This window comes from Rana temporaria, chromosome 8, assembly GCF_905171775.1.
Source record: "Rana temporaria chromosome 8, aRanTem1.1, whole genome shotgun sequence".
NCBI lineage: Eukaryota > Metazoa > Chordata > Amphibia > Anura > Ranidae > Rana > Rana temporaria.
The window spans coordinates 146,954,773-146,969,928 of record NC_053496.1 but is presented as its reverse complement, the minus strand read 5'-3'; the positions used below and the strand labels follow the sequence as shown (position 1 = coordinate 146,969,928).

Sequence of the window (15,156 nt, the reverse complement as noted above, 5' to 3'; positions counted from 1 at the left end):
GTTTTGACGTCACTTCCGCCCAGCAGAGCTATGGGGACGGGTGAAGGAGATTTTTCCTTCACTCGTAACCCCGCTCAGCTGCCGAACGGTCCCGATCTCCTCCGCCGCTACCGACGGCTCCGGTAAGCGGCGGAGGGTGCGGGACAGCGGCGGGCCTCTCCCGCCACCAATAACGGCGATCTCGCGGCGAATCCGCCGCGGAGACCGCCGTTATCGTGTACAGGACCGTCAGCACTAAAGATGGATACCTCAGTTGTGGCAGCAGCTGCTGCCGTTACCGAGATATCCATCTTTAAACACAGGACGTATTTTGACTATGGGCTGGAAACCAAGTGGTTAAACTAAGCCTTCTTGGAAAGTTACTTTATACTTTTGTGAAGTTCTTGTCCCCACTTATCTTTGAATCAGCAAACACCAAGATTGCTTCATGCCAAGACCTGGTGAAGATCATAGACAAAGATAATGGCATACAGGAGTCAAGACTTAAAGCGGGAGTTCACCCATTTGTAAAAAAAAAAAAAATTCTCCCCTTAGCTTCCTGCTCGTTTTTACTAGGGGAATCGGCTATTTATTTTAAAATATGAGCAGTACTTACCCGTTTTCGAGCTGCATCTTCTTCCGTCGCTTCCGGGTATGGGTCTTCGGGAGCGGGCGTTCCTTCTTGATTGACAACCTTCCGAGAGGCTTCCGACGGTCGCATCCATCGCGTCACTCGTAGCCGAAAGAAGCCGAACGTCGGTGCGGCTCTATACTGCGCACCGACGTTCGGCTTCTTTCGGAAAATCGTGACGCGATGGATGCGACCGTCGGAAGCCTCTCGGAAGACTGTCAATCAAGAAGGAACGCCCATTCCCGAAGCCCATACCCGGAAGCGACGGAGAGGATGCATCTCGTAAACGGGTAAGTACTGCACATATTTTAAAATAAATAGCCGATTCCCCTAGTAAAAACGAGCAGGAATCTAAGGGGGAAAAGTGCCCTCTAAGGGTGAACCCCCGCTTTAAGTGGTTGTAAACCTCAAGATATGAAACATATCCCTCTATAGCAGGCATGTCCTAAGTCTGGCCCGCGTTCCGGTTTTGAACGGCCTGCCTTGTTATTTGGACTAAGATAGAATCTCTAGCTCTCTTTTGTGGCCCCAGACGATCTCCCAGCACCGGGGCCAGGGAGGAGGTGGGACCAGTGCCGTACATACAGGAGGAGAATTTTTCTGTTTACGGGCGGCCTTTGTAATAGGAAGTCCCGTCTTCTGTGCTGCCATTGGACGACTGGTCTGTCCATCAATAGAGGCGGGACTTTCTATTAAAGAGGCCGCCGTGCCCCCTCCGTCCCTTCCAATGCTGCAGATGGATGGGCATCAGGATGCACTGATGGCAATGGTGGGTGCTGCATTCCTGGCAATGGTGGGTGCTGTAGATGGGCACGGACCCTTATTTTGCTTCACAGTGCTTAAAACGTTTTTTTTCCCTGAAACTTCCCTCTTAAAGTGAAGGTGCGCATTATACACCAATAACTACGGTATAGCCAAATATGCCTGAGCTCATCTCTTTACCCTCACACACAGCCACAAAGGCAAGAGAATTATTGTTGAGCAGTGTATTAGTGCTCAAACTAACACACTTGGATCAAATTTTAATGGTTCAAAGAATGTCAGGCAAAATGGTTGGCCCTCACGCATGTTCATTTCACCAAATCTGGCCCTCTTTGAAAAAAAGTTTGGACACCACTGCTTTATAGCAGGGGTGTCCAAACTTTTTTCAAAGAGGGCCAGATTTGATGAAATGAACATGCGTGAGGGCCAAAACATCAACTGTCATTTCTGTCTGCCGATTTGTTCCTCTATCGGCACAAGTCACTACTGACAAGGCTTCCTTACAGCCTCAGCCATGTTCCTGTTACTTTGAACAAATGTAGAGAAGGGAAGACTTCACATAACCAAAGTTAGCCAAGGAGACAGCATTTTCACTTTGTGGAAATCTTCATTAGTTGACCCCAATGCTGCAAAGAGAGCGAGGATCTTTACCCAGACTTTTTTGTAAAAATAAAGATCAAACCAAATTTTACACACAAAAATTTTTTTTTTGGACAAACTTGATTGCACATTGTTGTTTTTTTTTTATTAACAAACATCAGATGTCAAAATATTGCCTTGTTCTGTTCTTTGCTCATTGTTGTAGACACAGCCCTGATAGCAAATTACATATTTCACTGCTTGCCATTGCCATTGATTGGTCTGTTCTTGTGGGCATCACTGGCAAGGAAGGCTTCAAGCTTAGGACGGCTACAGATGCGGGTGACATAGGCAGATAGGAGAGGGGAACCTGAAAGGCAGTCTGGAGCCAACACCTGGTGATTCCTGAGCAGGTCCACAAGGTTATAATCTGCAAAGGAAATCTAGACAAAAAAAGTCTGCATTTAGATTATGGAAAGTGTGATACAGTATATAATAAAGTGTAATTTTCGTTCAAATGAAAAAAGCCAGTTCACACCACATGCAGTCCTGCATCAAAAAACATGTGCAAAGTAGGTTACATGGCTTCCAATAGCATCGTTCACTCCAGCGCGGTCAGTTCCAGGGAAGGAATGAACACACACCTCTCTGGAATCCATCTGAAAACGCATCAGAAATGCACCAACACATGTTTGGCAATAACCATTTTATTGCAAATAATGCTCTTAACCAAATCATTTACTTGTAAAAGGCTTGTTTACTCTTGTGTAGCCATTCCAAAAAGGCCCAAGACTCCATCCTTTGATGCCACCATCCACATCCATTACTAAAAGGGACACAGATTTTTCCCTTTTGCTCCTCCCATGGCAGCCGAGGAGGGATTGTTGGAGCCGAGCCAGCAGAGACCACTATTAACCACTTCCAGACCTTATGTGTTTTTCAGATTTGGCGTTTGTAAGACTAAAACAGTTTTTTCTGCTAGAAAATTAACCCCCAAACATTATATATTTTTTTTCTAACACACTAGAGAATAAAATAGTGGTCATTGCAATACTTTGTCACACCGTATTTGCGCAGCGTTCTTACAAGCGCACTTTTTTTGGAAAAAATTCACTTTTTTTAATAAAAAAAAATAAAAAATAAATAAATAAATTTGGCCCAATTTTTTTACATAATGTGAAAGATAATGTTACACCGAGTAAAATGATAGCCAACATGTCACGCTTAAAAATTGCGCCCGCTCGTGGCATGGCGTCAAACTTTTACCCTTAAAAATCTTGATAGGCAACGTTTAAAAAATTCTATAGGTTGCATTTTTTGAGCTACAGAGTAGCTCTAGGGCTAGAATTATTGCTCTCGCTCTAACGATCGCGGCGATACCTCACTTGTGTGATTTGAACACCGTTTTCATATGCGGGCACTACTCGCGTAAGCGTTCGCTTCTGCGCGCGAGCTCGTCGGGACGGGGCGCTTTAAAATTTTTTTTTTTGTTTTCTTATTTCTTTTATTACTTTTTACACTGAAAAAAAAAAAAAAAAAAAAAAAAAAAGTGATCACTTTTATTCCTATTATAAGGAATGTTCCCTTATTCATTCCCTTATAATAGAAAAAAGCATGACAGGTCCTCTTAAATATGAGATCTGGGGTCAAAAAGACCTCACATCTCATAATTAGGACTAAAAAATGCAAGAAAAAAAAATGAAACTAATTTTTTCAAATGACAAAAAAAAAAAAAAAAAAATGGTTCTTTTGACGTCACTTCCGCCCAGCAGAGTTATGGGGACGGGCAAAGGAGATTTTTCGTTCAGTCTTGTCCCCAGCAGAACGGTCCCAATCGCCTCCGCCGCTACGCTAAGCGGCGGAGGGTGCGGGAGGGCCCTCTCCCGCCACCGATAACGGCGATCTCGCGGCGAATCCGCCGCGGAGACCGCCGTTATCGTGTACCGGACCGCGCACACTAAAGATCGATACCTCGGTTGTGGCAGCAGATGCTGCCGTTACCGAGCTATCAATCTTTAAAAATAGGACGTACATCGTCGTGCGCAGGTCTGGAAGTGGTTAAAAAGATTCCCATTTAAAAAAAAAAAAAAAAAACAAAGGATGAAGGTGGCAACTTGCAGACATAAACCAAGTGCTGCAAATATTTAGAAAGCTTAATCTTCGGTGCCCTTTCATGCATTGTTTTTTTTAGATTGGTGGTAACAAGAAAGAGGAAATGTTTATGGGACATGACTTGGCATAAGTTGAGAATCCCCATTGCTGAGTATTGTGGCTACATTATGACAATTAGGGTTTCAGAGAGTATGTCATTACAAAACAAACAAACAAAAAAAAGAAAAGAAAAGGGAAGCAGACTGGGCAAAGCAGAGCAGCCAACCCCCCCAAAAATAATGTACTAGCGATATTCCTGATAAACTCCTTTCAGATTCTCACCTGATCTCCCACAAGAAAGCCTTTTCCTTCATTATTTTTAGAAAGTATGCGCTCAAAATGACCAAGTTCATTGCAAAGAGCCTTTATGTAATCTTCCTTTCCATTTTCCTGAAAGAGGGTTTATAGATATTCATTCCAAACACATCAATTAAGAGTGAAGATTTAATGCTGAAAACCTGTACTGCCAAGTCATACTTACATAGTTTTGATAAATGAGACGGAGATACTTCAACCTGAAATCCTCCACTCCATCATTTATCATGTCTATCTGTGTAGCCTCATTTGGAGTTTTCCCATACAGACCTGAGAAAGAACAGAAAGAAAGTTTGAAACCTAGTGCAACCACAGCATTTGGCAGTGTATTATGCATCTAACACACTTAGGTGTACGTTTAATAAACCGTGATAAGCCGAGATGATGATGATCACAGCTGATCACAGAGCATTGCCAGGTTAATAAACAGAGATAAGGAGCAGAGAACATGTTCTTCACAGCACATGGCTGTTTTGTCACAAACAGCCAGTTTAATAAACCGAGATCTGAAGATTTCACAGCCCTTCCAGATTCACCAGCTCAGAGATGGAGAATCTGGGAGAGAAGCTGGTGTGATAAAAAGGAAGAAGGCTTATTTCTTCCCAATATCAGCACCAGTGAGTTAAAAATGAATATTAACAACATAAATTATATTTAGATATATATATATATATATATATATATATAAAATATTACACACACACACACGTCTACCCTCAAACCGATAAGCCTCTATGATCACCACTTATCCATCTAGCAATGGACGATTTAGGCGCTCTATAACCTTTGCAGGCCCCCGCAAAACAAGTGAATCTGATTGCCTGAAACTTAGTGGCCTCTAAATAAATTAAAAGACTTCTCAACGTCTAACAAACTTAAAGATTCCTCCTCATCTTCCTCTGAGGTGGGACAAAAAGTTGGTAGGACAATGTCCTGGGTTCTATGAAACAGATGCTACTTTAGGAAGGAAACTAGGATCTGTCTTAAGTATGATCCTGTCCTCCAAAATTAAAAAGGGCTCCCGAATGGACAGAGCATGTAGATCACTCACCCTTCCTGCTGACTTGACCACTATAAAAAAAAAAAAGAAAAAAAAAAAAAAGAGACCTGGGAGAGCATGAGGACGGGGAGGAGCTACATCATGGCGCCGTAGAAGCGAGGGTGGCAGCAGGCTCCGTGCTCCATGTTCCTCCCTCCCCAGGTGAAAGAAGAACCCCCTTCCTGGGCTTTAACCTGAAAGCCAACCCCCCCCCCCCCCCATCAGAATACCTCCCTGACCCACACCACCACTGTGCTCGAGTCAGCCTAGGGAGTGTCCAGCCCATCACCTCAGGTTCCCCACCCATGGAGGGAATACATAGGTCTCAAGGACCCTGACCTCCCAGTGTAAGAAGTGGTCCACCCTCACCATCTTACCTGGGAGGTGGCGGAAGCCTGCTGAACCAGAGTGTCGCTTGCACAGCTTCCTCCATGATTATGGGTGCTTGCATGGCCTCGCCGAGCCTTCCACACAGCTCCGGATGCCCGTTATCCACCGCTGCGCCCAAAGAGACTGAAACCGTGTCTCAGGGCGCCCTTTGATGATGGAGTTCCACCGGAAGCTGTCGTCACTTTTGCATACTGGAACGCAGAAGCCTGCCCCCAGCGCTTAACCTGAAAGTGTTGCTATCCTCCACTGTGCTGAATCAGCGTGGCCGGCCAAGCATCCCCCGCACACCAGCCAGGACACAGATGTACCGGAGGCACACAGGTACAGGTGCTTTCAGGGCTCAGGGTCAAAAAAGGTCTGAGCAAACGGCAGCGGTGGAGCCGGCAACTTTGCTCTTCCCCAATAGGACAGAAGGGTGCCCAGGCAGAGGAGAGTCAACGCCAGGAGCTCTTCCTAGGACAGTCCTGGACATGGAGCTCCCTAAAGTTCCTACAGCGTGCTCCTTCCCGTCTGGCAGGATACAATAACTGAAGAGGGAGGGAGGCCTGGAGGACCACCTTTAAAAGATATTGGTATACGCATTTCCTGTCCCAGAGGGAGGAGCCCTATGTCTCAGAGGCTGTCTTGGAAGACTAAAAGGGGAAATAGCAAGGAATAGGCATTGACCTTGGGCCCAAGTGCAGGAAAAAGCCCTTCAGCATGGACAGGAGGAACAAAAAGAAAAGGACAGCAGGAGCTAGCATTGCCAGGCAAGTCTTTAAGGAGTGGAGCTGGTCACAGACAAGACTGGTTTATATTATATGTGTGTGTTTTCTACTCTCCCCCATAGCAACACCATTTGGACCAGTGTGCACGTTGTTGGGCCTTCAGAGACCTTCATTTGTTGCATTTTTACAGATGAATGGTTGGGCTCTTCACACATATCCCCATTTGATGGCCACTATACACATCTTTCCCCTTTGTTTTTAACCTGATTGGTGTTAAATCGTGGGTCTGACGACATTGTAATTACCACAACCATGCTCCAAGCAATCGCTATAGGAGCAACCATTTTATATGTACAATATAGATCTTTGGCAAAATTAAACTTTAAAAAATCTAAAAAAGATACTCTTGTGCCTTTAAAGTCGCACTGCTAAGGGGGGGGGGGGGAACCATGTTTTTCTACAACTACATACAGCTAGCAATTTAACCTCCTAAATTTGTTATCAATATAGGACTTGATAGATGTAGACATAAAAGGGAATAGACTAGTCCCTTTCCAGCAATACTTAACAGATTTTCACCCGTTTTTTTTTCTTCATTTGGCTAAAAAGCCAGAAGAGATTTCTAAAGTGCCATAAAAAACAACCTACCATGATTCCTAGCAAGGTGGCGGAGTATGGCATTTGACTGATATATGGTGAAGTCTCCAGCCTTGAATCCTGGAAGTTGGCCAAATACCTGACAAGCAAAGAAAATATTCAGAAAGGCAAACTTTTTTTTTTTTTTTTTTAATGTTGAACAAAGGTTTTTATTGATCAAATGTTAAGTATACTTTGCATACAAACTTGGTAACTGATACAGCGAGTGTTATACATTGGGTAGGTAATGCAACAGATACATTATCAGCGTCATGCGAGCCTGTTCCACAAGAATACATTATACATCCAAAGACTACCTAGGGAGAAATGTGTCTGGGCATTCATTTCTGACTGATGTGGTTTTGTTATGCACAGGTATTAGACTCTTGAAACCAATGGTCCCATACCTTTATATTTATTGGGGCAACCTCTTTTAGTATATACATTTCTTGTACGGCAGGGTAGCACTCACTTCTATTTTCCAGTAAACTATTTTAGGAGTTTGTCTCATCCATTTTTTAGCAATGATTTTTCCCAACTGAAAACAGAGTCTCATGAAGAAATGTTTTAGTATATTTATCTATTGTGTCTGGTAACATTCCCATAAGGCATGGTTTGGGGTCTAATGCTAGGGGTGAGCCCATTTCATTGTGTAGTAATGTCACAATTTGTTTCCACAATCCTTGCATCTTAGGGCATGCCCAGATCAGGTAAAAAAATGTGCCCATATCTTGTCCACACATCAGACATGTTGTAGAGTGGGTGCGTTTGTATCTTGCCACTCTGAAGGGGTGTGAGGTACGCAGAGGCGTATCTAGTGAAAATGGCGCCTATGGCAAGCACTGAAACTTGCTTCCCTGTCAAAACATTTGAAACCCGTCTTTCAGATAATATGGTCAGTCTATACAGGTATATAGGGAGAACAGGAGGTTAGTGGTTGGGACTTGCCTCACTTGGTTTGAATCTGGGCCAGGAAGTGATCTGCATGTAGTTTGCATGTTCTCTTGGTGTGGGCACACTCCAAAGCCATGTTGGTAGGTGATTGTATTTTATTATGATTTTATGTGATAGACCAACACAAAGTGCCAGGTTAGGTGATATAGGGTTAGGGTAGCAGTGCCAGGTTAAGGTAGTAGTGCCAGGTTAAGGTGGTACAGTGTCAGAGTAAATACATGACACGAATACAGTAGATAAGAGAATGCTGGTCCTGTCACCTGCACTAAAAGCACAAATCTATGACTGCAGAACTTCCTTCTCTCTCTCCCTGAAGTAAACAAACAAAAAAAAAAAACCCACACATGGCCTCAGCAAGCAGAGGACTGATTCTGTCTTTATCCTGGAACTGTGGGAGGGGGAAGAGGGAGGGGCTGCAACACAGACAAAGCATTATTGGCTAACAACTGGGATGAGATGCAAATATCCCCCTGCCTTGGATAGTCGGGACAGTGAATTATCATGCAGCCCCCTGCATCTTACTGCTGTGTGCACTTCTCCACACAGTACAGTTGGAGATGAAGTTTTGCACACACACAGGGGGGGGGGGGCTTAGGGTGGAAGTGCTGCTGCTCGGTCTCTGTAATTATGACCCTGACTGCAAATGTTGAAAAGGAGGAATGAATGATCAGCATGGCAATTACAGATTCCCTGTGTTCCTATCCCTCAAGCGGCTGAGAGTTTACAGGAGGAAGAGGGAGACACACAGAGAATCGCTCTGTAATTGCCATGACGATCGTTTTAATAGGGAGGGGCACAGATATGTAACAACTCCTCTTCTTCCCATAGACAGCAACTTCCTCTCGCTGCCCCCCCCCCCCTATACACTGCACAGCCGCGGAGTGTGAGCGCCCAGCCCACAGGGAGAACAGTGGGATGTGCCAGAGGGGGAAGTAACCTGACCCACACACAAAATCTTTCCCAGACCTTCCCAGGAGAGGAGAGCACCGACTGTGTGCTCTGCTGCTGGGAGCCATCTCTGAGCAGTGTGTGGACTGTAGCCACTCACCAGCGCCCCCCTCAGGTGGCGCCCATGGCACATCTGCCATACGCCACTGGAGGTACGCTCTATGTAGGCTAAAAAGTTGCGAAAGTCAAGCGGATAGCTTGGGAGACACTGCTTTACAGGACTCCAGCGCCTCCCCCCACTCCTCATCCTCTATTGGCCCCACCTCCCTCTCCCATCTGGGTATTAGGTCATATGCTATTTTGGTAGAAATGGGAGTGGAAAGCATATTGTAAAATGCCGAGATCAGTTTATTGGAGTCTGGGTGTGGGACGGAGTCAGGGAATTGCGATTGTGTCGCGGAGTTGTAAAAATCTAAAACCATTCGGTTTTGAAGTGTAAATTCTTCCAAGGAAAGCAAAAGTTTAAGGCGTCCGTTTTCTAGGAGGTGATGGAGGTAAAATACCCCCTGTGTTGACCATGTACTTGTAATTTGGTGAGCTCGGGGAGATTCATATTATGACATATCGGCGAGTAGTCATTGTATTGTGGAGTACAGAGTTTGGAAAAGGCCAAGTCCCACATTTTCCTGTAGGGATATAGCATGGTATGCCCATTTGTCCCCGGTTCCACCCCTCCCGAGCCCGATGCTATTGCACATAGCGAGTCTTTGGTGTGCTGTGCCCATCTTGGACATAAGAGGGTGAGGAATCTCACCATCAGTCTTATCCAAGTGGAACAGCTGTGACATCTGTGATGCAATGTAATATAGATTGAAGTCAGGGAGGGCCATACCACCAAGATCAGTCGGATTCTTGAGGGTCTGCCATGCTAATGTGTGTCTATTGGCCAGAGGCGTAACTAGAAACTTCAGGGCCCCGGTGCAAGAAATCACGAAGGCCCCCCCCCAAAAAAAAAAAAAAAACAGTGGTAGTTGAGGGGGGGGGGGGGGGGGGTGACAGCAGTGGTACTTGGGCGTGGCACATGGGGGATGGCACCAGTGGTACTTGAAGAGGATGGCACCGGTGATGTTGTTGAGGGGGTGCCAGCAGTGGTACATGGGGGGTGCCAGCAGTGGTACATGGGGGGGTGCCAGCAGTGATGTTGAGGGGGTGGCAGCCTCCCACCACCACCTTTAACTAATCCCATCCCCCACCACTGATCTCATCCCTATCACCCCCCCCCCCCCATCACCTCTGTTGTAGAAGTGATGGGGGGGTAGGGATGGGACCAGTAAGAAGCAGAGGTGGTGGAGGTTGGGGGATGGATCGTTTGCACTACAATTTGTCACTTACTTCTGTCCCTGTAACTCCAGGGATGCATTTCCTCCGGGGTAGAGCCCCTCCCCTTTGCTCGAGTGGTGTCAGCTGACTTAATTTTTCAGTGTTCTCCCTATAGTCTCTCTAGATAGGCAGGGCGGGACGTGGCAGTGCAGAGTCTCTCGGAGACAGTCTTTTCTCTGCTCGGCGGGTGAAAGCCCCCCTACCCGTGGCGGAACGAACAGCCAGGCAGCGCAGCCACGGCGGGCCTCCCGGTATCAGCACAGCCATAATGATGGCCCCTCACACTGGCATATGGGCTGGTGGCGGATCTGCAGGTACAAGTCGCAACTGCGACTGTGGCGACCCTGATAATTCCGCCACTGCTATTGGCTCCCCACACAAAGGGCTTAAAGGGTCACTAAAAATATTTTTTTTAGCTAAATGGCTTCCTTTACCTTACTGCAGTCCTGGTTTCATGTCCTCATTGTTCGTTTTTGCTTTGATGTTGCTGTAATTCCTCTCTGTTCTGGACACTTCCTGGTTGTCCGTTTCCTAATCACCACAGTACTGGGAGATTTCTCACTGTGGTGACTAATCTAATCAAGGAGGTGCGATTACTGTTTGTAAAACGAAACTGGATTGGTGCTGAGGGGTTTTAGACAAAGCATCACTGCCCTCTATTGGCTCTGTAGATCAGAGAACCAGGAAACAACAAAAACAAACTAAACTAAACTGTAGGTACATTATGATTGGTTTTTATCTATTATGTCGCTATACCCGGTTTTCTTTAGTGACCCTTTAAGTATGGCCTCCAAAGATTTGAAATGTTTCAAGGGTAGATATACTGGAGTATGCCACAAAACATAGCATCTTAGGGAGTAAAACCATTTTAATTTATTTATGCAGCCTCAGATCCCAAGTGGAAGTGGGGACCAGATCAGTACTTTGGTTTTAACCATGGAAAGAAGGGGGTTCAATATTGAGGGAAATGTAGTCCGTCGGGGACCTAGATATATGAATCCCTAGGTATTTAATGACATTGACCCTTGGTAGTGGCAATCTGGTTTGGGATTTCGGGGTGGAAAGCAGTCGATGGGGAGGATCTGGGACTTGTCAGAATTGATTTTCAATCCTGAAAATATCCCAAATTTTTCGATCGTGTAGAATGCAGTATGCAGAGATGGGCCTGAATCTGCTAGATATAACAACGCATCATCGGCATACAGGCTGATTTTTTTTTTTTTTCCAGGGAGCCCAGTCTCAGACCCCTAATCTCTGGGTTTGCTCGGATGGACACCGCAAGGGGTTCTGCCGCAAGAGCATATAGTAGCGGAGATAGGGGCAGCCCTGTCTCATGCCTCTACTGAGGTCAAACATTCGAGACGGCCACCACCTTGGCTGTGGGTGCCCGATATAGCAATTGAACCCACTTAATGTATTTGGGGCCGAAGCCATATCCCTCCAAGCATCCCCAGAGATATTTCTACTCCGAGTCTAAAGCTTTTGCGGTATCCATCGGTGGATCTGATGAACCAGCAGAGGCTGAGAAACGCGTCATCCCATTGGCTGGCCTGAGTCCCCACGTCACTTCCGGTCGTACGGCGATACGTTGCGTTCCACGCTGGAACGCACGCCGCTTTGAAGCAGCATCCACGGCTCCTGGATCTCTTGTGGTCCCCCAAAGGCTCCCTAATACTTTGGACTTCCATCTTCTATGGTGCCATGACGAGACAAGCCGGTTTTGAAGCCCCTGTAGCTGCAGATGATACGCTGTGACACTGGACCAGCCGTTTTGCCCTATCATGCCTGTGTTATCACTGTCCTTGTGAGTAACCAATTTACTGTGTACAAAATTATTTTCAATTAAATTCTTATTTACTGCACTTAGTTTGGCGCATTTTCCTTCTTGTTTGTATATATCTTTCAGAGTTCGCTTCTGCTTCAGGATTTTGCTGCCGCTAGTGTTTATTGGACTTTTATTCATTTATTTATTAATTTTAAAGTTGACATGGTCCTTATGATGTGTTAATCTTCTGATTATTGATTGTGCTCTAATCATGCGCCATCTACCTATATGTATCAAAATGAGTCAAAGTAGGTTGGTCCCCTTGTTTCCTGCAATCGTGCTCCAGCAAACATGAGAATGATTCCCGGTGGTGTATGGGGAAAAGTCTTGCTGCACAGTGCACGTTGCTGGCAGGACCTCTATATCCCCAGAACTCCTGCAGGCAATGTGGTCTGAAATAGTGTGTAGGGTCTAAAAAGATATAATGGGCATGAATAAATGAACTCCTGTAAAGCAAATGCCTGGGGTTTATGTTTTGTACTCCCAGATCACATCAGGGAGTTCGCTGCGTGTGGCACAAGACGTTCCAAGAGTGGATGGTTGCAAGGGAAATTCCATGCAGCTTCAGGGAACTGCACGGCTGTGCGACTCTGGCGGCAGCGCTGCACCTCTGCCGAGAAGTCAGGGAAAATTGCCACCAACATTTCCCATAGGGATGTTACCTTTCCCTCTCGCCATTCTCAAAGCTGCATCGCGGTCCTTGTAGTTGAGGAGTTTGGCTATGAATGTGCGGGGGCTCCCTGTCATGCAATGTGCTCACTCTACTGCAAACATGGGGGGGGGGGGGGGGTGTCGAAGGCTTCTCTACCATAGGTGTCGATTAGGAGTTGCTCCAAGAATGTGGTGGTGTCCTTACCTTCGGCTCCCTCTGGTAGACCTATAAGGCATAAATTGCATCTTCTAAGCTGGTCCTCCATATCATCCTGTTTAGCGAGAATTTGGTGTATTTGCTGTTGCATGCGGTCTGAAGATGTTTGTAGGGGTGGGATGGCGTTTTCCACCGTGCTCAGTCTGGTCTCTGTCACCCGATCTCTGAGCTTTTGAAAATCTTGCCTGATAAAGGGAAATGTCTACCTTTACCTCCTCAATTTGCGCTGTAAGGGAAATTCTGCATAGAGTAATTGCTTCAAGCGAATGGTCAGTATCTCCTGCTCTTCGTTCTCCCCCCCGCCTTCTCAGGGGCGTCATCTTCCACCGTGTCCTCCCCTTCTTGGTGGTACTGTGCAAGTTTCGCCGCTGCTGCCTTCTGGGATTTGAAAGGTGACATACTGGGGGAATCAGGGGCATTGTACCAAGGCTCCTGGAGGTGAAATAGCAGTATTGTCAAGTTGGTGCATATGCCGGGGGACAGAGAGGGTCAAGTTGGCCACGGATCCCTGGGAGTAGGCCCCAACCTCAGACTTTCCAAGCACAGCTGCACGAGTTAATGAATGGCTAGGGCCCGTAAAATTAAAGGTTAGGTGTGTCAAGGTGCAGTGCTAAAGAAACTGCAATAAGTCCCGTCACTGCCCGCCACCGATTTTACTCACCCGAGCTGCAGAATTAGCTTGCTGGTGACGCGCTTCGCCTCTCAACAGGGTCCCAGCTCTTGATTGGATAGATTGATAGCAGTGCAGCCGTTAGCTCCTGCTGGTGCCAGGGACCCGGGTCACATTCGGTGTCTATGGACGCTGAATGACTCGGGAGCGCACCCGCAAGGTACCCCCCCCCCCGGGAGAGCACTTTTCCTAGGGGGGGGGGGGGTCATCAGACGCAGGGAGGAGCTGCCAAAAGGACCCCAGAAGTCAGTGTTCTGGGCCACTGTGCAAAACAAGCTGCACAGTGGAAGCAAGTATGACTTCTAAATAACACAATCCTTTAGCATCACTTTAAGGATTTGGCAAAACAGCTTTAATCTGTGAAGGTGTTCGGTCTTATCCAGAAAGCAATCTAAATGCTTGAAGAACAAAAGCAGCAAAAGTTTGTAGTATATTATACACCCAAACACTTTAAAGCCACACACACACACACACACACACAAATCAGAAGGGGGAATGCTTACAGTTAGTATGCTCCTTTTGACAATTGTTTTCCCAACAACAAATTTTGGATGACATGCTAGCAAATTTTTGTCAAACGACAGCTCCACATTAGATTTTCGGATGGCCAGTACACAAATCAGTCACAAAAATGTGAAAGTACAAACACGCATGCTTGGAATCAATTCTCAAAACTAGCAGAAGGGGCCCAAAGGGTGGCACTCAATAGCTGAAATTCCTCATAGTACGTCACTACGTTCGTGTTTGACAAACGACAATTTGCAGATCGTTAGTATGCTAGACAAAATCATGCACACGCCCTTTTGACAAAAAGCAGACGCTTGGTCAGCCAACATTCAGACCGTGGATAAAAGACAATGATAAAAAAAAAAAGGTTTTCTATTTAAGATACATTAAAGGATTTGTAAAGGTTTGTGTTCTCACCTCAATGCATCTTATACATTAAGGTGAAAAAAACACCTGGCAGTAACTGACCCCCAGTTTTACTTACCTCAGGGCTTGATAAATTTGCTTTGAATCTAGGAGCCAGCTAAAAAAAGTTAGGCACTAGGGTTGGTATCACCCCCCCCCTCCAACTATGGTCCCCCCTCCACTAACTATAGACCCCCCACTAAGTCCAGACCCCCCTCCCGCAGTATAGATCCCCTCACCAAGTACAGCCCCCCTTACCAAGTACAGACAACGTCATTGCAGACCCCCTCCATTAGTGCAGCCCCCCCCCCCCACATCATTGCAGATCCCCCCCATCATTGTAGACCCCCCACAGTGCAGACCCCTCTCCATCAGTGCACCCCCCACAGTGCAGACCCCTCCCCATCAGTGCACCCCCCCCCCCCCCATCAGTGTAGGCTCCCCGACAGTGCACCCCCCCAAACAGTGTA

General features: G+C 46.3%; 1 protein-coding gene across 2 annotated transcripts in view; it reads right to left on the bottom strand.

The window, feature by feature from the left end:
- Positions 1 to 2,096: 2,096 nt before the first annotated feature.
- Positions 2,097 to 15,156, bottom strand: part of LOC120909156 (glutathione S-transferase P 1-like) — a 37,363-nt gene continuing 24,303 nt past the window's right edge. For both annotated transcript variants that reach the window (XM_040320859.1, XM_040320858.1), the window contains 4 exons: positions 7,202 to 7,289; positions 4,584 to 4,687; positions 4,385 to 4,492; positions 2,097 to 2,394 (listed from right to left, as the gene is read on the bottom strand). In XM_040320859.1, coding sequence (XP_040176793.1) covers positions 2,206 to 2,394; positions 4,385 to 4,492; positions 4,584 to 4,687; positions 7,202 to 7,289 — 489 coding nt within the window. In that variant the 3' untranslated portion in view covers positions 2,097 to 2,205. The remainder of the gene's footprint in view (positions 2,395 to 4,384; positions 4,493 to 4,583; positions 4,688 to 7,201; positions 7,290 to 15,156) is intronic.